Here is a 24,671-nt window from a genome sequence, read left to right as displayed (position 1 = left end):
ACTATTTTAACTTTGCCACAGTGACGACGACGACGACGGCTTCGTTGTTGTTATTGTTGCTGCTGCTGCTGCTGTTGTTGTTATGTGTTTTTCCGCCGTTTGTAAAATAGTATTGCGTTTTATTTTATGCTTGCTGCCGCGTCTCTTGTTGCTGCCGCTAATATAACGCTCTGTTTGTTATTGTAATGTTTTTGTGTGTGTGAGTGTGTTGATTTTTTTGTAGCTGCTGCACTTGCTGTTTTTGTTGCGGCTGTTATTTGCCTTTGTGCATTTGCTTTACTACTCTGCCCCCTCCCCACGCTCCCTTGCCCCGCTCAGACAATTGCGTTGTGCGGTGCGCCTCTTTGGCGCCTCTCAAGTGGCGCTTACACAAAACAAACAAAAACACATTCACGCACACAATCGCAGGCCTATTCTCTCTCTCTCTTATGTCTGTGTGTGTCTGTTTGCGTATTTGTATATTTCCGTTACGCTGTCGAAATGAAATCAAATTAATTCATTAAAGCAAATTTAATGTTTAATAAATCATAACAAGCAAAACAAATGAAGCAACTTTTCGCTGCTCTCGTTCGTCTCGCTTTGTGTGTGGGCTCGAATAACCTCCTCCCCCCTCCCTTAAAATGCTTCCAATCCCAATCCCAATCTGTCTGGCGCCTATTTTATGCACGGTTCAACAGCAAATGTCAAATTTGACAAGTGAGACGACGATGAACAGAAAAAGCTCTCTGAGGGCGTTAAGACGATGCTGCCTAGGGTAAAAGCTTCTCCCCACACACACATGCTTAAGTATATTTTATTTACTTAATGTGTGTGTGTGTCTGCGTCTGTGAGTTTGTATTGGTTTGCTGATAAGCTCGCTTTCAGTGAAATTGAAATAGATTCTCCATCAATGCGGAATGACACTTGGTGCAAAGAGCCATTTAATTAAGCAGATTAAAGCCTTTTCTATGAATTAAGATTTCTCAGATAATGATTAACATTAATTCATTTTAGTTCACAATTATGACAAACAAATTAAAATTATTCAAAATTGATTTGTAAGGTATTTAATCGCTACTAGTATTAATGCATAATACAATCTATTTTAGTTTTTGATTAGTATGCGTGTGTTATCAAGATTTTAAATTTTAATATTAATATATTTTTAGAGTACTTGGTTTTTTTGCGTAAAAAAGCTTTAGCTCATTAATAAATAACACTGCCAACGATCGCCATTTTGTTTTGTGGAGATTTTCATTCACAAAACGCGAAGCCCAATCAAAAGCAAAGCTTCGTACGTTCACTTGCCCACATGCAAACGTAAACTCACACGCATACAGAGGCACAAACACTTACACTGGCGCATACAACCCACAAAGCTAAAGCTTAAGCCAATAATCGTGTTAAGTTATAGCGGTTTTAGCGTACACAGAGCGACAGAGAGAGTAAGAAAGAGAGAGAGAGAGAGAGAGAAAGAGCGATTGTGTGAGTGAGTAAAGGAGGCAGCCGAGTGTTCCAATCAAGGGTGAAGGGAGAACGCGCTCTGATAAGGGATAAGAGAAGAACCACAAAACAAAAATAAAATTGAAGAAAAAAGAAAACGCTTATCTAAATGCGTAAACATGCATATCTAACACAAATATAACACACACAAAAAAAAATAAGAATGGGAAGAAAAGAGGAGTACAACTTGAAAGGCAATAATTCATTTCGAAGAGGCCACACATAAAACGCACATGCTAACATAAATACCAAATAAATATGAATATGTGTGTGTGTGCGTGTGAATACATGTGTTTGTATGTCGTTACACTTTAGAGGTGTCTGCAAGTACAACTGGGCCATGTGAATGAAACCCAATAACTACAATTTACTCTACTCGTGTGTGTGTGTGTGTGTGTGTACTACAATTTCATTGATAACTTCGAAATACAAAATCAAATAAACAGCACACATACACGCATGCACACCACACACACACACATGGAGTTGAGACGCTTGTGCAATTGCACACATAAGGGCCAAAGCGATGTCGACGTTGACGCTGACGTTGACGGCGGCAGCAATAACCTTTTAAGTGTGTGTGACAGCGACATGCCGTACAAATTGGGCTATTAGGCTATCTCGCTCACACACACACACTTTAACTATGTGCGACATATTGTTTACGGGCAATTGTGAAACGAACTAAAGCTAATCATAAATAATAACTAAATAAATAAATACTTATGTGGGTAAAGCACACTCACACACACACACACACCCAGCTTGTTATCAAAATCAGCGCATCGAAGTGTAGGAATTTTATATTAAAAGTTGTTTGCTCGACATCTCGCTGTTATTGTTGTTGTGACTCTTGACAATTATTATTTACACTCTTGCATACCAAAGCTCACGCATACATTCACACTATGAACGAGACGTGCAGCACAAAACACTTGAAAATGTCATTTAAAATACGCGCTAAATTTCATTCACTTGATTCACAGCCAGTCAGCCACAACAACAATAACAACAGCAACAACAACAACAAGCGTAGCTTTGCCTTTTGCTTTTTACGCTACACTCGATGCATTCATTCACACACACACAATATGAATGAGCGTGCGAGACAGACAGACAGAGAGAGCGGGAGCGAAAGAGAGCACACGCAAAGCATGCAATGGAGCCGGATCGCTGCTGCTCACCAGCCCTGGGCCGGCAATTGGCTCATTCATTGAGTAATTTCAAATCTCTTGCTTCATTACGTACACGAGTTTGTGTATGTGTGTGTGTGTGTTTGTTTGTGTGTGCATTTAACACGTTTCATAGACATCAAAAGCCAAACCACAAAAATGTTTGTAAAACATACATATTAAAAGCAACAAAAACAACAACGAAAAAATGAGTGAAGGAATAAGCAACAACAACACAAAGACAAAAAAGTTGTCGGCAACTACAACAACAACAACAACAACGAAAAATGTTGTTTTGAAATTACGTTATTTCCGCTTTGAGATCCGCAAACGGGCCTCAACACAGACCAGAGCAGAGACGCCAACTGAGGCAGCGCAGTCGCGACGACGACGCCGACAAGTTTTGTTGTGTAAATTTTACTTGACATTCAACGTGGGCAGAATTTGAACTTTGTAACTATAACGAAAATGTTGAATTCAATTTTCGAGATAAACAATCGATTAACTAGAACAGATTACACGTAATAAATTTAACATATAAATGAGTAATTAATAGTTCCACAGAAAGAATTAGAAAGTAAATACTCAAAGATATTTTAAGACATTTTTGTTGTTACAGGAAGTCAAGCAAAATTCCAATTGAAAGCCCAAAAAAAAAAATAACAGTTGACAATATTATTTACAGCCCATGGGCATTTTTATATAGTTGTACATAGATTTATTGAGGTTATAAAAACCTGTCTAAACATAAACTGGTGACTGGCTAACTGGGGGAGTGGCCACTCTCTAAATAGTTAGGTGTATTATATATACTATACTACAAAAGTATAATACTCGCCTGTTGTTCGGTGCAGTGCAGAAGTATTTCTGATAACTGGATCCCCGTATCAAATCAATCAAATCAATTGAGAGGGGGTGACTAGAAAATTCGCCATATTTTATGTTATCTAATAAATTAGTGTGTGTTTTCGCCATCTCACATATTTGCCTTTTCTTTGCTTGTTTTTCTATCGTTGATTTCGATACTTGTTGAGGCAGTTCCAAGAATTTCATTCAACTAGCAAAGGAGAAAGGGGTCAACTGCCCCAACAATGCACAACAATACTGTTGAACGACTGGCAAATACCCTGTAAATATTTTCAGGGAATGTTCTGTTTCATATTTTGTAAGTTTTCTTTAAAAAAAATTAAGATAATTTTTTTGTTTTCAACATTATAATTCTACCCCATTTGACAAACCTTTCCAGAGTATAAACATTCCAAAAACGGCAAAAACAACAGGAAATAACATATATATGAGTGTATTGCTCATAAAAATATCACAATCGCTGTTACTATATATGTATATATATATATATATATATATATAGTACTCCCGGTTGAGTGTAGTACACAAACCCGTATCCGCCGTAGTACGAGACTCTGACTCTGACTTTACGCGAATACTACAAAATATTTGTCGTTGGCAAATAATAACAACAGGCGCTAGATTGTACGAAAGGCATTTATATATATTTATTTGCTGTGAATGCGACCATTCTGAACATTATGAATGTTTTCATTATACGATTTGCTTTTTTTACTTTATCGATATCAAAGTGCAAGTTGACGCATTTCCCCTACCAGCATATAACTACAGGAAGTTTACTCACATTCCAATTGCTACTCTTCCAAAACACTTTAGTAGTCATGTGTGTCTTGGACTTAAATGTCTAGACTTTGATTATATCTGACTACGTGGAATGCGATTCAGGAAGTAAACAATAAAAGCTTGTAATTGTAGCAGAATGAGAAAAGTCCTTTGTAATGAAATGTTATATAAGATTATGTACAATACATTGATTTCAGAAATAGAACAACTAAGAAAGCTACTGTCGAGTGTGATGGACTGTGAGATACCAGATATCTATTTTGAATAATAGAAAAATAGTGCGGTATTAATTTTGAAATATACCACATTAATATATAGCACAAAAACTAAAAATGCACCTAAGTCTATTTAGGTATATAATTAAAAATATACCAGATTGTCAGCCAAAGCAACTAAGACCCCTAATAAGTGGTCGTATTTCCTATACAAAAGTTTTTCTTCAATAATCTCTGATTCTTTTATCCGATCGCAACTAAATTTTCAGGAATCACAAAGACTATGAAAATTCGACATTAGCTTTAAAATTACGCTACTTAATCGATTTTTGTCAATTTGTGGGGGCAGAAGTGGGCGTGGCAAACATAACAAATGCTGTCGAAAAAAATTATATCTGTATCTCTTATAGTCTCTGAGATCTAGGTGCTCATATGAATAGACGGACAGACAGACATACATGGCTATATCGACTCAGCTGTTGACTCTAATCAAGAATATATATTTCTTGTATCTGTTACATACATACATACAAAGTTATAGTACCCTTCAACCCTACGGGAAGCGGGAATAAAAAAGAGCATTGGAACGAAAAAGAAGATTTCAAATTACCTAATAAAATTATTCAAAATTTAACCTAGATAATTGAACTATTGCTGATAATCTTTAGGAACTCCTATTGTTATTGCAAATAAAAATACTTGTCGTCTATTGACGCATTTCATTGAATAAATATGCCGACTAAGAAGACAATCGGAATACGAGTAATGCGCGTGCAACTGATAGATAGGAAAAATAATAGCAAACAAACATAGGGAACGTGTCTAGCAAGGGGTACGTTAATTTCTGGGGCGGCTTTTTAAGCACCTAGAGATGACAAGCTCCTTGAAGTGTCACGACGTGACCAACACGACGTGATTGTGTTATCGTGTCAAGGTCTTGGATATCAACAAACGATGCTTAACCAGTCACGATAACTGTGGATCAAACAGAAATAGCATTGGCTAGAAGGTAATAATAGAAATACTAGGGATAGCACGATAAGAATATATTGATAATTATTCAAAAAGAAGAATAGAAAAGAAAACGAACGTCAGAGATGAGAAACATAGATTTAAAGAATCGAGTTTAATTATCTTGAAGTTATGTTATCTCGAAAAGAAAAATGAATTTTGAGAATGTAAACATAAATTCCGCTTAGTCATTGCTAGACGCACTCAATGAATTACTACTGTGGTTATCACTTCCATCTTTCCAACATATGTGCCACATTTCCCATTCACGCACTTTTGCTAAAGACGATCGGCACTTTTAATCAGCCGCGCTTCGTTTTCATTGCTTGTCACTTGACATTTTTATACCCGCTACCCATAGGGTAGAAGGGTATTATAACTTTGTGCCGACAGGAAATGTATGTAACAGGTAAAAGGAGGCATCTCCGACCCTATAAAGTATATATATTCTTGATCAGCGTCAACAGCCGAGACGATATAGCCATATCCGTCTGTCCGTCCGTCCGTATGAAACACTGGATCTCAGAGACTATAAGAGATAGAGCTATAATTTGTTTCGACAGCATTTTGCAGTTTTCAAATTTTTGCCACGCCCACTTCCGCCCACGCATATCAAAAAAATCGAATAACAAGCGTAATTTTAAAGCTAGAGTTGGTATATACAATAATTACTATAGTAGTTATGATTCCTGAAAATTTGGTTGCGATCAGATAAAAATTGTCGAAGTTATTAAAGAAATTCTTTTGTATGGGCAAAAACGCCTTCTTACTAGGGGTCTTGTTGCTTTGGCCGACAATCTGGTATATTGTGCCGTCTATGGTATATTTTGAATGGTGTACTATATCGATATACCATTTGGTATATTTTTAGTATTTTCGGCATATTTTGAAAATAATACCGCAATATTTTGCCTTTATTAAAATTGGGTAGCGGGTATCTCACAGTCGAGTACACTCGACTGTAACTTTCTTACTTGTTTTTTTTTTGGGATGTGCTCGAGAGGCAGACAGAGAGGGAGAGAAGAGACGATAGGGAAATGAGAGAAGGGAAGGAGTTGGACATGTGCTTTGACTTCTATTAGATTTTCCCATTCAGTGTTATCGGGCGCAACATTGATACGATTGTTGGACGTGCTGCCCTCGTCGTCGCATTCACAGTTAAAGCTGTTTACGCCCTGGCTTATGATTATGATTGCATGTGCGTGTGTGTGTGTGTGTGTGTGTGTGTGTGTGTGTGTATGTATTGTCTTGTGTGATTCCCCTGCCAAAATGCTTTAGATAAGCAACAACAACACAATCCTGAACAAAACAAGCGTCTTAGTCAACAATCATTTGCATGAAATCGTTGTGATCAAATAATTAATTATAATAAATTCCATATTATAATAAATGTGCTTATAATGAACTCACAAACCTGACGATCAATACCGTTTAGTTCATTCATTTTAATTAATATTTTCAGCTGCATTTCTTCTTTTTCTGCTGCTGTGCATTCCTAGAAAAGTGCTCGCATAGTTTTCAAGTCAATTATATTGACTCAGCGTCGAACTCTGTGGAATGCCAAGACGTCAGAGTCTTGGAATTTCCGATTCCCTCATCGGTCGGCTCGTATTCGGAATACGCTTTTTAGACTCTCCAACCTGTTTGCAATCCCAGCTCACGTAACGTAAGAGTTAATTTCTTTTGGGGCGCGCAATGGCATTTCATAATGTTTTTCGCAGGTGTCTATTGTAATTGTAATCGGTCTCGATCGCCGGTCTTCTCTCTAGGCCTAGTTAACTTTGTTCTTGCATTCCTTTTTGGCTTGGGTGCGCTTCGATACGTTTTATGACGCGTTCTATAAAAATTGTTACTTGCCCCATAACGGTTTCGGTTTCACGTCTCTTTGGGTCTCACTCATTCTGTTTTTTTGGGTTAATGAAAAGTGTACTGGAATTTCGTTTAACGTTCATTTAACGGCTCTGTTTGTTTTCGAATTTTTACGAGCTTATGAATGAACGTGCAAACAAACAAACAAAAATACTAAACAAACCGCTGCAATCAACGACCTCTCTCATTGAAAATGCGTTCAAATCCAAATCCAAATTCGAAAGAGAAACGTACAGAAATATGCTACCGATAATAAAAGAACAGTAAAATTCCAAAGCCAAGTTCCACATTAACCATCAAACTGAGTCTCATCAGGTTTCGGTTGTTGAAATAATCTCAATAATGATGAGACATTTGATTTCATTTATCACACACACACACACGAGAAAGAACTGGAAAATCAATCAATAGAATATTCATCAACCAAATTATGTATGACCATTATGATTATCTCAAATGATTTCTTTTATAGAGTAGACAGAAGTTTTAGCTTAACAGCATCTTTTAACTAAAAGTTGTTTCTTTATGTGTACAAAATTAAATGGTTATTAGTATGAAAAGATATTGGTTTTACAAAATATATTCATTGTTTATTGATTGAAAGTGTATTTAGACTTCGTTTGCTTTTCTTTTCATAAACCAAATAGAGTCTGTCTTTTTTATGTTTGGGTATTAAAAAGAAGTACGTTCATATACATATCTAGATAAGAATTATATAGAATACTTGAGTTGCCCAAAAGTTAATACCATCCATAATAATGTTTATTAAAATAACTCCCTCCCCGCCCCTGTCTCCAGTGTCACACGCAATCCCAAAAAGAGCCACTACTAAAACTCTTCCATAAAAATGTTGCACATAAAAAGGAAAAAATAAAATAGAAATAGAAGAAGAAGAAGAAGAAGAAGAAGGGCATAATATTTGGTCGCCTGGCACCAAAAAAACTAGGAATTCATAAAGTTGCGGGTAGTTTTCATTTCATTTATGCACAAGTCTAGATGTAATTGTGGAGTGCAGTTAATGACTGGATTTCACTGGAAATTATCGAACCAGGTGTTCCCACTAAAGATATTCTACCTCGATGGGGGAGGGGAAGTGCATAATAATAAAAAAAAAAAAACTAATAATGATTGAAATCGAAACTGAAATCGTTTCGCATTTCTCAATAATAAATTGTACAATTCGTGACAAAAATAAACAAAAGGTTTATTTTCTAATTAGGAAAAAGATAACAAGTGAATTAACTATCGGGGCACTCATTTACTAACTAACTAGTTGAGGGTTCTATTGTTAGACTCTCAAGTTAGTTTGACTGCCTTATCTGTCTCAGCAAACTCTCTCTCTCTCTTTCTCACTCTCTCTTCACCATTTTTGGCATAATCAATTTGCCTTGGACACGTCATCTAATTCAAGTTGTTTACTTTCGAGTGAAATAGTTGTGTGAAATTCCCGGAATTCTGCCTAGAGAGTTATGACCGGGGTAAAGTATAAGTGGTCGGCACTTGTTCAATGTGCATGGGAATCTATTTGACACGCGTTCAGACAACATGATTTTGGTCTGATCGTAATAAAACTGAAAGATTTTACACTTTGAAAAATTTTCCAAACAGACCAATTAATAAGGTAATAAAACACCGAAATTTTACACTTTGAAAAATTTTCCAAATAATATGTAAATTTCGAAAGATTATGTAGAATAAATGCCTTCCAAAAGTTTAATCGATTAAAGCAGTATATAAATGAAAGATTAGCAGTAGCTCTGAATTTGTAATCGTGATGAGTCAGATTTTAATCTTTAATATTTAAGCTTAGTGGCAGTCAATCCAGTTTATCGAGATATTTTCCTAAACTGTATGATTTTTGCATATATACTATATCTCTTCTCTTTCTCTCTGTTTATGTGTAGAGGAATTCAGGGGGTCGGTCTGTACTGGCTTCTTTATCAGTCTTATAATGCATGCTCCACATACGATGTGTGATGTGTTTGTGTCGTCGCATTTGAAATGTCATATTATAGTTATTAGCATTCCAGTTCCAACCGATTCCCGATCTCGGCTGTTACCCGAGAGGCCCCGAAGCCGGCAAAAAAAAAGAGTCTCGATTTATCTCGCGTGAGGCGTCACGTTGCTTATCTGCAACATACACAAATGAGTCGAAACACATTGAGTCCGCACATATCGAGCAAAACAACACACACACACACAGAGAGTTGAAAAACAAACTATAACTATATAAGTATGTATGTGTGTATTATATAGTATATACTAAACAAGTCAAGTTTCACCTGTTAACTTGTATTGTCTCTCGCTCTGATTCTCTGTTCTCTTTCATTTGTTATTATGCTCACAGTGAGTGAAATGACTTGGCGAAATCGTAGAGATTAGGGCACTACATGTGACTGACGACTATCCAGAATTCCGAAGGTGTCGCCAGTACAAAACAAAAGAAAATTATGAAATTAAATGTGGTATCGTGAATTACAGTCACAATGATTAAGCTGTTGTACCCCCCTCCAAGCCCCCCTAAAGTGCCAGCGACATCTAGTAATCACTCAGCATATCATCGTAATTAGAAGTCTAGAATAAATTCTATTCATTTCACAAAACTTTGCAAATTCATTGTGAAATTTTCAAGACCAACAATTTGTTCAATTTTCAATACGATCAATTTGTCATTAACATTTTATTACAATCTTATGTATTGGATTATAATAAATCAAGATTAAATATAAAATATGAGTTGGAAATATTTAAGAAATCATATTTAAGAAATTCATTAATTTATTTTTGATATTTTCTTGAACTCAAAATTTGTAAGTAATTTATTATAATCATAATAAATCAAAGTTAAATTTAAAATATATGATGGAAATATTTAAGAAATCATATTTAAGAAATTCTTTAATTTTTTTTTATATTTTATTGCCATATTATAATAATATATCATGACATTGAAATGCAAAGTCAAAAATATGAAGCAATCTTTAATTTCCTTTTAAGTAATTTATCTATTTTGAGGTTATGTTTATGAACCAATTCAAACGTGAACGTGACGAATGTGTAACCTAAGCGTTAATACTAGACAAAACAATTAGTGTCATTAATAGTAGGAAGGTTTCTGTCATTTTTATTTTAAGGAAATGCTAAGCTCATAATACGATTCGAGGAATATCGATTACGTAGGCATATTTACGATTATTTAGTTTAGAGATCTCGCTAAATATTTGTGTTTGCGAGCCGAGATTATACATATGTATGAATATGCAGAATATTATTTGTTATTTTTGATCTTAGATCATCGCGTCAAGCAAAGGATCAGCTATAAAAGATCGTTTAAGCTTTATTTTTGCCCCCCTTTCGATTATTATTATGGTTATCTTTTGTTTTTCTCTGTGCGTGTAGACAATAAAATAAAAAATAAATAAATAAAAACTTGCCCAGTGGCGGATTTGGAGCATAAGAAATATTTCATGCATTGCTAAGCTTTGGTCACTCGATGTTGTTATTGTTGTTGTTGTTGTTGTCACTGCTCTTAACTGGTCTGGCAACTTTGTGCTGGATTGGAATGTTGTTGCCTTTTGGATGCCGCAGTGGCTTAATCGTGCTCTCTTTGTTTTTTCGTTACTGCTGTTGTTATTATTGTTATTGTTATGTTGCTGTTTGCCGTTATTGACAGCGCCAGCGTCAATGCCGCCGTTAATTGTTGTTGTTATTGTTAATTTATACGCACCGCATTGTTTTTGTTTTTGTTGTTGCTGCTGTTATAATTAAACTCCCAAGGCATTGTAAAGGAGACATTTACTACTTGTCTTAAGCAAGCAAATATTTTTGGGTTTTCATGATGACTATAGAGCAATTATACAAGCTAAATTGTCGCAAGGCTCCACACTAGCACCATCTATCGGTCGCTGTTATTAAAGGATTGTCTGATGAAATGTGGGTAATTGCATGTTAGGGTATTTTTATCAGCGTGCATTCCCAATTGTAGGTGGTTGTTTTCATTTTTATTGTTTCATCAGCAATGAGTCAGGAGCCCAGCTACACAGCCTACGAACTGCGTCAATGGCGCAAACGAGCAGCTGAGTGGCGTTGCGTTGGCGTCATCAACTCGTGCTCGTTTTTGACGTCGTCGTGACGCGTCGACGTCGTCGTCGTCGCTTTGCTGAGGGCTGGCTGCGCGTCAGCGTCAAGCGCGTGCGTAGCGAATGCAGTTTTACAATAATATTGCCCTTTGGCTGTGTGGCCGTGATTGCTGTTGTTGTTGCCCGTAAAAAAAAAAAACACAAAAACAAAAGCAAAAGCAAAACAAATGACAAATGAATAAAATGTCGAGTGGGAGCGTCTGTTAATTTTCCATGTGCACCTGATAAGCGTGTTTTTGTGTGTATGAGTGTGTGTCTTTGTAAGAAGTATCTGCTACTCACTGTTGGTTGTTTTATGTCATCGTGTAGACGGAAATGTTGCGCTTTTTACCTGATAGAGGTAGTAAATAAAAAACAACAAAAACTACAACAAAAATGTGAGAAATTGGGTCAACTGCCAGCAACAATGTTGTTACACGGTTTTACAGTCACTACACGACGAGCGTGCCTTGCGCGCTCTCTCTCTCTTTCTCTTTCTTTACCACTCTCTTTAGTTTTGTATGTGCGTAAGCATAGAGTTGAACAGTTTGAGAGTCGAGTCATGCTAGCTCGATGACTTTCCAACTGTGTATGTGTCGACGCTGAAGAGCGCGAACGCAATAAATTAAACAAAGCAAGAGTGTGAGAGAGGGCGAAGTAAGAGCACGCAAGAGCGAGAGTACGAGTGAGGCGGCAGGTGTCATGGCGGTCGGCAGAGGCAACGTGCAGTCGGCGTTGGCAGTTGGAGACATGGCGTTTATTATTCAGCATTGTTATTGGGCTTTAGCATGTGCTTTTAATGTTATGTATTATAACCATTTTAATTATTTTAGTTGACTATTGCTATTTTTTTTTTCATTTAATTATTTATGGCGCCATCGTTGTTGGCTTTAAACCCCGATTGTTGGCCGTCCCGGGAACTGTCTATTAGTGTATTATTTTTTACTGCGCAATAAAAGCAACAGCAACAAAAACAAATAGTAAAGCATAATAAAACATGCGGTCACAGCATTAGCTGAGAGAGAGAGGACACATAGACGTAGATAGAGAGTGAGTGAGAGAACGGGTGAGTGAGAGAACAGAGTGTGCGTGAGTGCTAGAGAGCCGAATGTTTTGCTTTTGAAACTGTTGCTGTTGTTGTTGTTGTTATGAAAATATTTTGCAAGCATTTTCAGCCTCTGACAGGCCCACAAGAAAGAATATCATGCTCATGCTCTCTAATAGTATTCGTATATCTATGTAAATATGTATGTGCGTGTGCGTCTGTGTGTGTATGCGTATGTTATGAGTACGTTTTAACTACGCAGCAACATTTTTACTACTGCAGCAACAACAAAAACAAAAATACACAGACGGGCGGGTGGTGTTCTAAGTGCCCCGCCTCCTTCTAAGCTCTCCCGATTTCGTTTCTCTGTTTTGGTGCCACGTTTTGCGCTCAGCACCAGCAACAGCAGCAGCAGCTCATACCCGATGACAACGCAGCCGCATTTTGTTTTTCTTACGCCCCAAAAAAAAAGGCAAAAAAAAATCAAATTAAAACCGGCAACACCCTGTGTTGCGTTGTGTGTGTGTGAAGAGGTAGCGCCAAGTTGATGAATTACAACGTAGTATGCGCATTTTCTTTCTTTGCTCGTGTTTTTTTTTTTTTTTTTGTGAGTTTTACTACTATCTACTACGCTTTTACAAGCGATGCGCTGCGTCGCTGCCACAGCTGCTGTTTTGACGTAAACGTCAGCGTTAAAGCGGCGAAGCGAAGGGCGTACGCCGGGACGGCAAGCGTCATGCAAACAAACGTCAATGCTATTTGGCCAATAGTAATACCAACAACATTGAAAATAGCAACAATAATTATAATGTGTTTTTCTATGTTAATTCTTGTTTCTTTTGCCGCATAATACACACACACACATATATATATTTATAGCAGAGTATGTGTGTATTCCAAGCAACAACTATTGGCGCTGCTTAATTGAGCAAAGTATTAGCATATAAACACACATATACACATTAGATACGTATGTGTTGAAAGTTTGCGTGAGCTTTTAGAGCGGGTTGTGAGCGTGAGAGCGAGAGCGAGATAGCAGCATCCGGCTTAACTAAGACTGTTATTAGCAGCTGTTAAGCAATTTGAACCATGCATTTAATACACTTACTGCAAATGTATGCAATTATGAATGTGTAATGATAGATTCGTTGCCGCTGCCGCTGCTGTTGTTCATGGTCACCCTAATGCGATAAAGCTACGTCAGCAAAAGTCACAACGGCGGCGACACGTGTACCAAGCGCTTGGCGCCCTTTTTCGCATAAAATTATTGTAATAGCCTCTGACTGCCTGTTGCTTCAACTACAAACACACACACACATATATATATTACATACGTAATTGTTGTAATTTTGCTGCTTGTTTATTAACAACAACATTTGCACTTTTTTTGCTCTGCTTCTTTCAGGTTTCGACTAGCAACAAAAACTACGACAACAACTACACAAAAAGCATTCCAACTGACGACGATAATATATGTAAACAAAAAAAAACAAAACTATTCTGAGCCACAGAGGAGACAAACAGAGAGCGAGATAGAGAGAAAAGTGCTGCAATGATTACTTAGTGGGCCGGTGCCCGTAACAGAAACATTGTATTTAATAAATAATTTACAGTCGAAAAAAATTTGCCAAGTGTAGGAAACACAACAACAACAACAACTCAACATGCCTTACTTTTTATATGATGTTGGTGATGAAGATGCGATGATGGTGACATCAGCAACAACGACGACGACGACGAAGATGCTAACTTCATTATCAGAAAGCGCAACATCAACAACAGCAAAACAAGCAGGATCCGCATCAGCATCGCATGACAACATTTGTGTGTTATGCCGGCGTGTTTTCCCAGCAACATGTTGCTCCAGTCAACGAGCAACATGCAGCAACAACAGCAACAGCAGCAGTTCCTATGCAGACATTAACTGCAGTCTATGCAGAAGCAGAGACGACGCAACATTCCCCAACAAGCTCGCGTCGGCGCAACATTGTGGCTGTCAACATCAGCAACAACAACGATGGCAACAACATCGGCACAAATGCCAGCCACTTGTTGCCAACGACACGCAACATGCACCGTATAGCTATCGAGCAGCAGCATTATTAACAGCAGCAACACAAGATGAACGAAATTTTGGGAATAGTAGTAGTAGTAGTAGTAGTAATAGTACAAATGACAATAACCAAAAAGAAACAGCCAATTGCCACTGCAACTGCAACTGCAACAGCTACAGAAACAATCCGCGACAAAATATTAATACAAATAACAGCAACAAGTGGATCATCAACATTTTCTTGCTGACGGAGCAGTTGCAAAAGTGGCTGCTTTATTGTGGTCAACTACTCGCCAGACACCGACGACACCAGACAGGATGTCATCAGAGGCCAACAGGACGTTTACAGAAACAACAGCATTATAATGTGGCATCACAACGTTGGCGACAACAGAGCATTGCACTGACGCTTATAACGTTGCTAACATTACAGACAGCAACAACAATGGCACAGCAAGAGCAACCACAACAACAACAACAGTACTCGAGAAGTTCGTTTGCGCACAGGCTGGAAAGACATTCGCGCAGTCCCAATACGATTGATGACAACATTAACAGAAGCAGCAGAGATAACAGCATTGCTAACAGTAACAGTAACAGCACTCTCATTGACAAGTACAGAAACAACATGCGATTGGCGAGACCCGAAACTTGTAAGTGTGACCATTAACTTAGAGATAATTTATTCGATAGGGAAATGTTTACAACAAATTCGAAAATTGTCGAAACTTGAAACATTTCAATTAATATTATAATATTCATTTAAATTTTTACATTGTTTGAATTTCAAATTATAAATGTCTTATGTGTTGATTTTAAGTATTTAGATATAACATCATTTTATTACATTTATATCTTTTGTCGTTTTTCCAACAGACTGCAAATCGATGGATTTGCGAAACACTCCAGCTCTACTTAATTCATTAGAAAACTGTACGATAGTTGAGGGATTTTTGCTGATAACGTTAATGGATATAGCTAATTACACCACCTCGTTTCCTTTGCTCACCGAGATCACGGGCTATCTTGTCTTTTATCGCATGAGTCATCTCTATTCGCTTTCTCAACTGTTTCCCAATTTGAGCGTTATACGTGGCAATGTGCGATTCGAAAGTTATGCCCTCGTTGTCTATTCAAATCCCGATTTGGAGGACCTTAGCTTAACCAATTTGCGTGCCATTACCAATGGCGGTGTACGAATTGAGAAGAATCCCAAACTCTGCTTTGTCACCACGGTCAATTGGGATAAGATATTATCGTTGAATGCCACCAAAGATGCTGTTGTCCTCAAGAATAACAACAACGAACTCGAGTGTCTTCGATGTCCCGGCGAGAATTCTATTATCGCCCAAAGCGATGCTCCCGAATGTCGTTATGGCAGCGACAATAAGAGTTACTGTTGGAACAGTCACGCTTGCCAAATAAGTGAGTAATTCAGAAAAGAAAAGAATCAAATGGCATTATTACTCTCAAATATATTTATGCTTTCAGTTTGTCCGCCGGAATGTCCTCACAATTGCATGGATCGCAACACTTGCTGCAACGAAAACTGTATTGGAAGTTGCACAGCGCCTGGTGTCACTGGAGCTTGCACCGCCTGTCGCCATGTCTCCATTCACAATGAAATCTGCTCGGATAAGTGCGAGGAAGGAACCTATGTGGTAAGTGGATGGTTGAATATCATAAGTGTTAGACATCAAGTGTTAGAAATAAAAACATAGTTGGGTTCAAATTATGAACCAGATGAAAGCAATTCAGTCATGGAGCAGAATTCGTAGGCAACAACTTCGTAACAATAAAAAAAAAAAAGGAAGAAAGCTATAGTTGAGTTCCACATTTAAAATATACCAAATGAATATACCACAAAATACTAAAAATACTCAAAATGCTATATTTGGTATATTGATACAGTACTTCGTTTAAAATATACCAAATGAATATACCATAAAATACTAAAAATGCTCAAAATGCAATATTTGGTATATTGATACAGTACTACATTCAATATAAACCATTGGGTTCAAAATATACCATATTGTCAGCCAAAGCAACCTCTTACAGTATTTGCGTTTTTGCGCTTACAAAAGTATTCCTTAAATAGCTTTGACAATGTTTATCTGATTGAAAGTCTTAAGAACTATAGTTTTTTTTCGATATATATAGTATATATAGATATATATCGCCTCGTTTGTTGACGCTGATCAATTTTTTTGTGTCGCATAGTATTAGTATAATATTTATTGCTCTATTCATTTTATAATCCAGATTAAAGCAATTCAGTTTAATCAGAATGCAATTAGGAAGTTTGCCAAAATGTAATAGTGTTAAGATTCACAGTTATCATCAGGTTGATAATTTTTGTTGATAGTTTAATGAACTGGGCCATTCAGATATAACATTTGTATAGTATAAGCTTGGGATTACAACCTGTCTCTATCTTTATCTTGTAGTTATGCGATATGCATATATTAGAGATGAAACATTGAGAAGTTATGTAATATGCACATATTAGAGATGAGACATTGAGAAAATACATTGCTTTATTGGTGCGAACGAACAAAAAAAAATCTGTATTGCGTATACGACTGGTATACCTTTTGATAACAATAACTATATAAATTGTCTCTTTCTCCCCGGCAGTACGAGCAACGTTGCATTACGGCGGAGATGTGCGACAAAATCGGCAAAAAGTACGTGGATAACAAGGAATTGGATGTGATACGCGACAAAGGCAGGTGTACAACGATCTGTGATGCAGATTCTTACCCGGATCCAAAAACGCACTCGTGCGTTAAATGCAATGGACCATGTGAAAAACGCTGTGATGGCATAATGATTGATAGCGCATTGCGAGCCAAGGAATTACAGGGTTGTACCATCATCGACAAACACGGATTGGTTATAACCATCAAGCGTGGCGGACGTAAGTTCATTTACAATATTACCACACACTGGAAAATATAATAAAACTTTGAAATTATTCGAATTTGTATATTGTAGCTCACATTTTAGAGGAGTTGGAAGCTGGTTTGGGCAGAATACATACGATCAACACATACCTGAAGATCCATTTGACCTATGAACTTCCTTCGCTGTCATTTTTCAAAAACTTACGCGAAATCAAAGGCCAGAAAACTATTGATGATCGTTATGCGCTCTACGTGCTGGAGAATCGTGATCTGGAGGGCATTTGGGCAGAGAATCAAAACGTGTCCATCAATGGCAGCATTTTCTTCCATTTCAATCCGAAACTCTGTCTGGATAAGATTGACGCACTGAAACCATTTTTACCCGGCAAACCGGAAACGTTCAACAAGAATGAGGTGGCTGAGGATTCCAATGGTGACAAGGGCATATGTGAGTATATATTTTTGATAATGCAATGTAATGAACTATTCTAAAATGTCATCTTCTTATGTAGGCAATACGTTATCCTTCAACGTGAGTCTCGCAATGTTGTCCAGCACATATATTAGATTCGAAATGAATAGCTCTGATGTGAAATACGATGATGACAGATCGTTCATTGGTTATCAATTCTATCACACGATCGATCCTTATGGCAATGAGACCATCGATTCCTATGTGCCATGCTCGAATAAGTTAGTATAATATTTTATATAGTATTGTGTTGTATTATTTATATTACGAATTTTGATTCCTTTCGTTTCGCCCGCAGATGGATTGTATCGGAGCCAACGAGAGAGACTCTCATTCAAATAAACGGACTAAAGCCCTTCACCAATTATGCATTCTATGTGCGTACCAAGACAATTTCATCGGAGAAACGCAACTATCAAAGCGAGATAATACGTTACAAAACAAGCCCATCTCAGCCATCGAAAGTGTCTGAACTAAGCGCAATTTCGCTCAACGCTTCTCAGATTGTGAGTACCACATAAATACATTAATAAAAAGAAATTAATAATAATTTGACAAATATCTAGCTGGTTAAATGGAAACCTCCATTACTCCCAAATGGCAAGTTAAACCGATATATTGTGAGCGTGAGGCACACTCGCGTTGAAGGTCTCATTGAACATCTTCGCAACTATTGCAAAGAACGTAAGTGGCTAATGATGAAAACAGAAAAATGTTCTATAAATCTGAAAACTGAAACCTTCCTTTCATATTTTCTTTAGCTGTGCCAAATGCGGTCACCAATGACACATATGAATCGGCCAAAATCGAGATTAAAATGAATGTGAATGAGAAGAACTGCACTTGCGATAAAAGTCAAATTCCCGAATATAATGTGGAAAATGAAGAAAAGAAAGTAAGGGATTCCATTGCTTTCGAAAATAGTGTCCAAAACTTTGTCTACGTGCGAAAGAAATCAAACCCAGCTCCAACCACGAATGCGACACGCCGGCGAAGATATATTGAAATCGATGATATGGATGACATCGAAATCGAGGAGATGGATGACAATGATTTCGATGTGGATGAAAGGCAAATGGAGAGTGTTATGTCGCGTCATGTGCGCTCGATTAATCTACAGCAACAGCAACAGCAACTAAAGAAAAATGGCATTCCAAATCAAAATGGTAACAACACATCGAACAGCTCCATAACTGATGCCAAAACGTGGGATCCCTTCCGCACATATATCACAAGCCACTGGACCCAAGTAGGTGCAAACACGACCGAGTTTCTATTCAACGATCTGCAACACTTTTCATACTACATTGTTTCGGTGATGGCATGTCGAGAGCCAGACCATGACAACCCGATTATCGACTCGCTCAACGATCCGTGCAGCGAAGAGGTTACACTCGATAAGAGAGTCCTAAAGTTAGGTAAGCATGATTGCATAATAAATTGAATTATCATCATTCGAATATCCAATTAACGCAATCCACCAATTGCAGATAATGTGGACAAGGCGTACAATCTGACGGGCGAACTTGTCGGCACCAATGTCAACACGACGCGTGGCAGCGTCAAGCTAAGCTGGAAACCACCCGAGCGTCCCAACGGTGCCATTGTCTCGTACACGATCTTCTATGAGCGCCAGGAGCAGAATGCCGTCGAAGAGAAACGCTGCATTTCGGGTAGGGAGTATGTCAATCAGTCCGGCTATGTGGTGAACAATTTGAGTGAGGGCAAATACGGATTTCAGATTCGTGCCAACTCACTGGCCGGCGAGGGAATTCGAACCGAAACCTTTTACGTTGTGGTGCCGGTAAGCGAACGGGAATTCCAAATCAATTTCATCAAACACAATCAATAATCAACGATTTACATTTTTGATTTTTTCAGCCGCCCGGCATTTCGGTGTTGTCCTTGGTGCTGTACTGCGTGGGCGCCACATTAATGTTAGTCCTGCTATCCGCTAGTATCTACATGTATTACATCTATTCGCGACGCAAATTGCCGCAGGATCTGTACATCAACACGGAGGTGAATCCGTTCTATGCCAGTCTGCAGTATGTGCCCGACGATTGGGAGGTGCCACGCGAACGTGTCCTCCAGCTGGGCTCCCTGGGTCAGGGCTCCTTTGGCATGGTGTACGAGGGCATATTGAAGGGGCAGAATCTTGGGGATCCGGATACGCCGTGTGCCATCAAGACGGTCAACGAGAATGCCACCGATCGCGAACGCACCAATTTCCTAAGCGAAGCGAGTGTCATGAAGGAGTTCGACACGTATCATGTCGTCCATCTGCTGGGCGTATGCTCTCGGGGCCAGCCCGCTTTGGTCGTCATGGAGCTGATGAAGAAGGGCGATCTCAAGTCGTATCTGCGTCTGCATCGGCCCGACGAACGTGAGGATGTGCGTGCCGCGTATCAGCAGCGCATTGGCCTCACCAACTCCAGTGGCGCCACCTTGAGCGTGGAGCCACCGCCGCCCTATAGTCGCATCTATCAGATGGCCATCGAGATTGCCGATGGCATGGCCTATTTGGCAGCGAAGAAGTTTGTGCATCGCGATCTCGCGGCACGCAACTGTATGGTGGCCAACGATTTGACCGTGAAGATCGGTGATTTTGGCATGACCCGCGACATCTACGAGACGGATTACTATCGCAAGGGGACCAAGGGTTTGTTGCCGGTGCGCTGGATGCCGCCGGAGAGTTTGCGCGATGGTGTCTATGCCAGTTCTAGCGATGTCTTCAGCTATGGCGTGGTGCTCTGGGAAATGGCAACGCTTGCCTCACAACCCTATCAGGGACTGTCCAATGAGCAGGTGCTGCGCTTTGTTATCGATGGCGGCATCATGGAACGGCCCGACAACTGTCCCGAGGTGCTCCACCGGCTGATGCACAAGTGCTGGCGTCACAGGCCAACGGCACGGCCGTCGTTCCTCGACATCATTGCGTATCTGGAGGATCTGTCGGAGCCGCGCTTCAAGGATGTGGCTTTCTACTACAGCGAATCGGGTGTGCAGTATCGCGAAAAGGAGCGAAAGGAGCGTTCTACGCAGCTCGATGTCTTTGCGGACGCCGATGCTCAACTCGATGCTATACACGTCGATGGGGATGAGGGACCGACGCCGATGCGTGCCGGCGACTATCCGGGCTACAAAACGAATCGGGGCGAGCATAACACTTCGTTGGATCAACCAGCGGAGAGTCCCATTGCCATGGTCGATGATCAGGCCACCACACACTCGCCCTTCAGCATGCACTCGGCCTTCATTGTGAGCAGCACTCCAGATGCGTTGTCCACCATGCCCACGGCAGGAGGTTCGCACATGGAGGATGCGGCCTATGTGCAGGCGGATGTGGACCCGGATGCAGAAGCGAATGTGGCACTCACAGCGGATGCGGAACGTGGCTACGAACTGTACGATCCCAGTCCCAATTTTGTCGAGTTGCCACACAGCGGCAGCGGTCGCTTGAGTGGCGAACAACATCTGCTGCCCAAGGCGAAACGTGGCGGCGGCGTTGGTAGCATTGTGCCCAACATGAGCTCATCGATGCCCGACGAGATGATTGGCAACGTGGGCAATGCCGCTGGGCCTGGGGGTGGGATCATCTCCACCTCATTGCAACCCTCAACGGCCTCGGCGGCCAGCTCGAATGCCAGCAGCAGTCGTAATCCCAGCCTGAAGCGTGCTGCGGCGGACATGTTTCGCAATCGCGTTGGCTACGGCATTCTCAGTCGGTTCAATCATAAGCGAAGCGGCAGCAATGTCAGCCACAAGAGCAACATCTCGAATGCGCCCAGCAACAGCAGCAACACGAATCTAACCAGCCATCCGTCGGGCATGGCCATGGTCAGCATGGGACCCAATCTGGGGACCATCGAGAGTGGTGGCAGCGGCAGTGCGGGCAGCTACACGGGCACGCCCCGTTTCTATACGCCCACAGCAACAACGCCCAGCGGAGGCGGGGGTGGCAATGGCAGCACCACCATCATCAGCGATAATCCCAACTACAAGTTGCTGGATGAATCGCTAAACAGCGGCATGGTGGATAACGCCCACGCCTGGCCACCGCAACTCACCACGAGCAGTTTGAATCCCAATTACGAGTCGACTACGGCAGCCATGATTAGCGATAATCCCAGCTATGTGATGATGAACGAACCACAGGCGGCCATCTATACCAGCGACAATCCCAACTACGCACCGTTGTTGGCCAATCGGCAAGTGCAGCCGAGCAGTTCCGATGACGACGAACACGACGACGAGTGAGTGCCGAACAAAACCCGAACGAAAAGAGAGCAGAGGGAGAAAGAGAGAGCGCAACAGCTAATGCGCCATTTTGAAATATACTAATAATGCGATTTCGATTTTTGCAGTGACGAAGACGACGACGACGAAGAAGAGGACGAGCATACTGAGCACATCAAAATGGAGCGTATGCCGCTCAGTCGACCAAAGCAGCAGCGAGCACGCTTCATCAAACAACAACAACAGCAGCAGCCGCGCAGTCGCAGCGTAAGTCAAACGCGCAGAGGAGAGACACAATCGCTGACGCCGACGTTGACGCCGACGCAGACGTCGTTGACGACGCCAACGGCGAGAGCGAGCGCCGCAACCACCGGCAATTCGTCCAACATACTCAAGGAAAATTGGCTGAGGCAAACGCCAACGCCGCGACCTCCGCCGCCAAATGGTTTCATAGGACGCGAAGCGTAATAACGCAAGTGTTCAAAAAGAATTACATGTAAATACACCCGCACACACACACACAACAATTAGCATAAACATATGTAGGAACATAGAGTGGGAAGGTGGAGAATAACTCAGTGAGTGAGAGAGCGAACAAGCAGAAGCCATAAGTGAGCGAAAGCTGCAAAGAGCGAGAGCGCCAAAGCTCATGTAGTGCTTAGCCTCACTGACTCACGCAGTTCCTGCATTGGCTGCAGCTGCATTGTTAGTGTAATTTGTTGAGTTCGTAGTTAAGTTTCTGCTGTAAATACTGAGTGAGAGATGTTAGATCCCCTCGATAAAAACAACTGTAAATCATATGCATATATTTAACACGTAAGGGCGCAAGCAAACTTTTGCCTAGAGCCAAGCCTCCTAACAATTTATTATATATACATACATATATAGATACATACAATCTAGTTAAGCTTAATTTATATACTATGTTTTTTTCGTATTTGTTAAGTATTTCTTTTATAATTTACTAGCGCCGTTAAAAACACACACATACAACAAAAAGAAAACAAAACAAGTCCTAAATGCAAATAACAAAAGTACAAAAGCCAACAACCAACCAACCTAAGTACCGATTAAATCTAGACATAGACAACAATACAATTACAATTACAATTACATGATATACATATTTGAGTATGTATGAACCTAACCTAACTTATGTATAATTATAATAATAATTATTTTAGTACCTACCAAAACGCAAAACGTAACGAAACGAAACGAAAAGATGCAACAAACAAAAACAAAAACAAAACAAAACAGCAACAACAATAAGCAATACAACAAAGAATACAAAAATACAAAACAAAACGAAACGAAATGTCTTCACTGAGTTAATGTCCTTAAATTAGTTACTATTATCAACTACAAACACTACAACTACAATTTGCATGTACTCAAACAAATTATTTTTGTTGTTGTTCCTTTTTATTTTTTTAGTCTTTTTTAAATGACATTATGTTGCAATTTCTTTTAAATCGTTTATGTTTAAGTGTTGCTCGTTTTAAATACAAAAACAAAACACAAACAAAAAAAAAAATAAATAAAAACGATACGCTGATTTTATGCATGGCGCTTGGCAACTGGCAAAAGTTTGTAACTAAGAGATAAAGCGAAAATGTTAAAGAGAGGAGTGAAAGTAATTTATACACACACACACATATAGAAAAGAGAACGACAGAGATAGAGAGAGAGTTGTGTTTGTTTTATCTTTTGGTTTTTGTTTTCTAAATTAATTTCATTTGAAGCCAAGCTTCCAAATTACGTAATTGAGAGAGCTTAAGTAAACTTTTACATAATTATATATGTACACGCTATTTGCTATAAAATGCGCATTTTATTGTAACATATTGATAAACTGTAGACAAAACAAACACTTATGGAAACACACACACACACCGCCACACATACACATACATGCAAACACTCTGAGAGATAGATTCTAGAATCTAGATGATATTGCCATAAACTCAAATTTAGAACAAGTAATAGATGCAAAAAGAAGAAACGGCGCTTAAGAGATCAATATTTATGGATCATAGACAATTACAAAAATAAATACATACAATACATGGAAAAAGCAATAGACGAATTACATACATGCATACGTACAGTTATGTATGTATGTGTGTACCATATATATATATACATATATCTTAGAAATATTCTATACGAATAGAAGACTTGCTATAAAAACGAAACCCGCAACAGAAACAGAAGAAAGTAAAATACAATTGCACACACACACCACACATATATACACACACACACACATAAATACATGCAACAGACACACATTCTCTTCAAATATTGCAACAGCAACAAATGGAATTTTGATAAAGCAAAAATAATAACAGAAACCGTAACAAAAGTATTCGATATTTGCCTTCGCTCTTTATATACAGTTTATTAACAAAAAAAAAAAGAAAAAAAAAACAA

General features: G+C 39.3%; 1 protein-coding gene across 1 annotated transcript in view; it reads left to right on the top strand.

Annotated features, from left to right (window-relative positions):
- Positions 1 to 24,671, top strand: part of LOC117576747 (insulin-like receptor) — a 49,316-nt gene extending 24,645 nt beyond the window's left edge. Inside the window, exons 3-14 of the mRNA XM_034261780.2 lie at positions 13,968 to 15,268; positions 15,492 to 16,040; positions 16,107 to 16,276; positions 17,256 to 17,538; positions 17,616 to 17,972; positions 18,037 to 18,217; positions 18,295 to 18,502; positions 18,563 to 18,680; positions 18,758 to 19,414; positions 19,487 to 19,800; positions 19,878 to 22,252; positions 22,364 to 24,671. Coding sequence (XP_034117671.2) covers positions 14,227 to 15,268; positions 15,492 to 16,040; positions 16,107 to 16,276; positions 17,256 to 17,538; positions 17,616 to 17,972; positions 18,037 to 18,217; positions 18,295 to 18,502; positions 18,563 to 18,680; positions 18,758 to 19,414; positions 19,487 to 19,800; positions 19,878 to 22,252; positions 22,364 to 22,703 — 6,594 coding nt within the window. The 5' untranslated portion in view covers positions 13,968 to 14,226 and the 3' untranslated portion in view covers positions 22,704 to 24,671. The remainder of the gene's footprint in view (positions 1 to 13,967; positions 15,269 to 15,491; positions 16,041 to 16,106; positions 16,277 to 17,255; positions 17,539 to 17,615; positions 17,973 to 18,036; positions 18,218 to 18,294; positions 18,503 to 18,562; positions 18,681 to 18,757; positions 19,415 to 19,486; positions 19,801 to 19,877; positions 22,253 to 22,363) is intronic.

Source organism: Drosophila albomicans, chromosome 2R, assembly GCF_009650485.2.
Source record: "Drosophila albomicans strain 15112-1751.03 chromosome 2R, ASM965048v2, whole genome shotgun sequence".
Classification (NCBI taxonomy): Eukaryota; Metazoa; Arthropoda; class Insecta; order Diptera; family Drosophilidae; genus Drosophila; species Drosophila albomicans.
The sequence above is the reverse complement of the archived record's forward strand: the minus strand, read 5'-3'. Positions and strand labels throughout refer to the sequence as shown.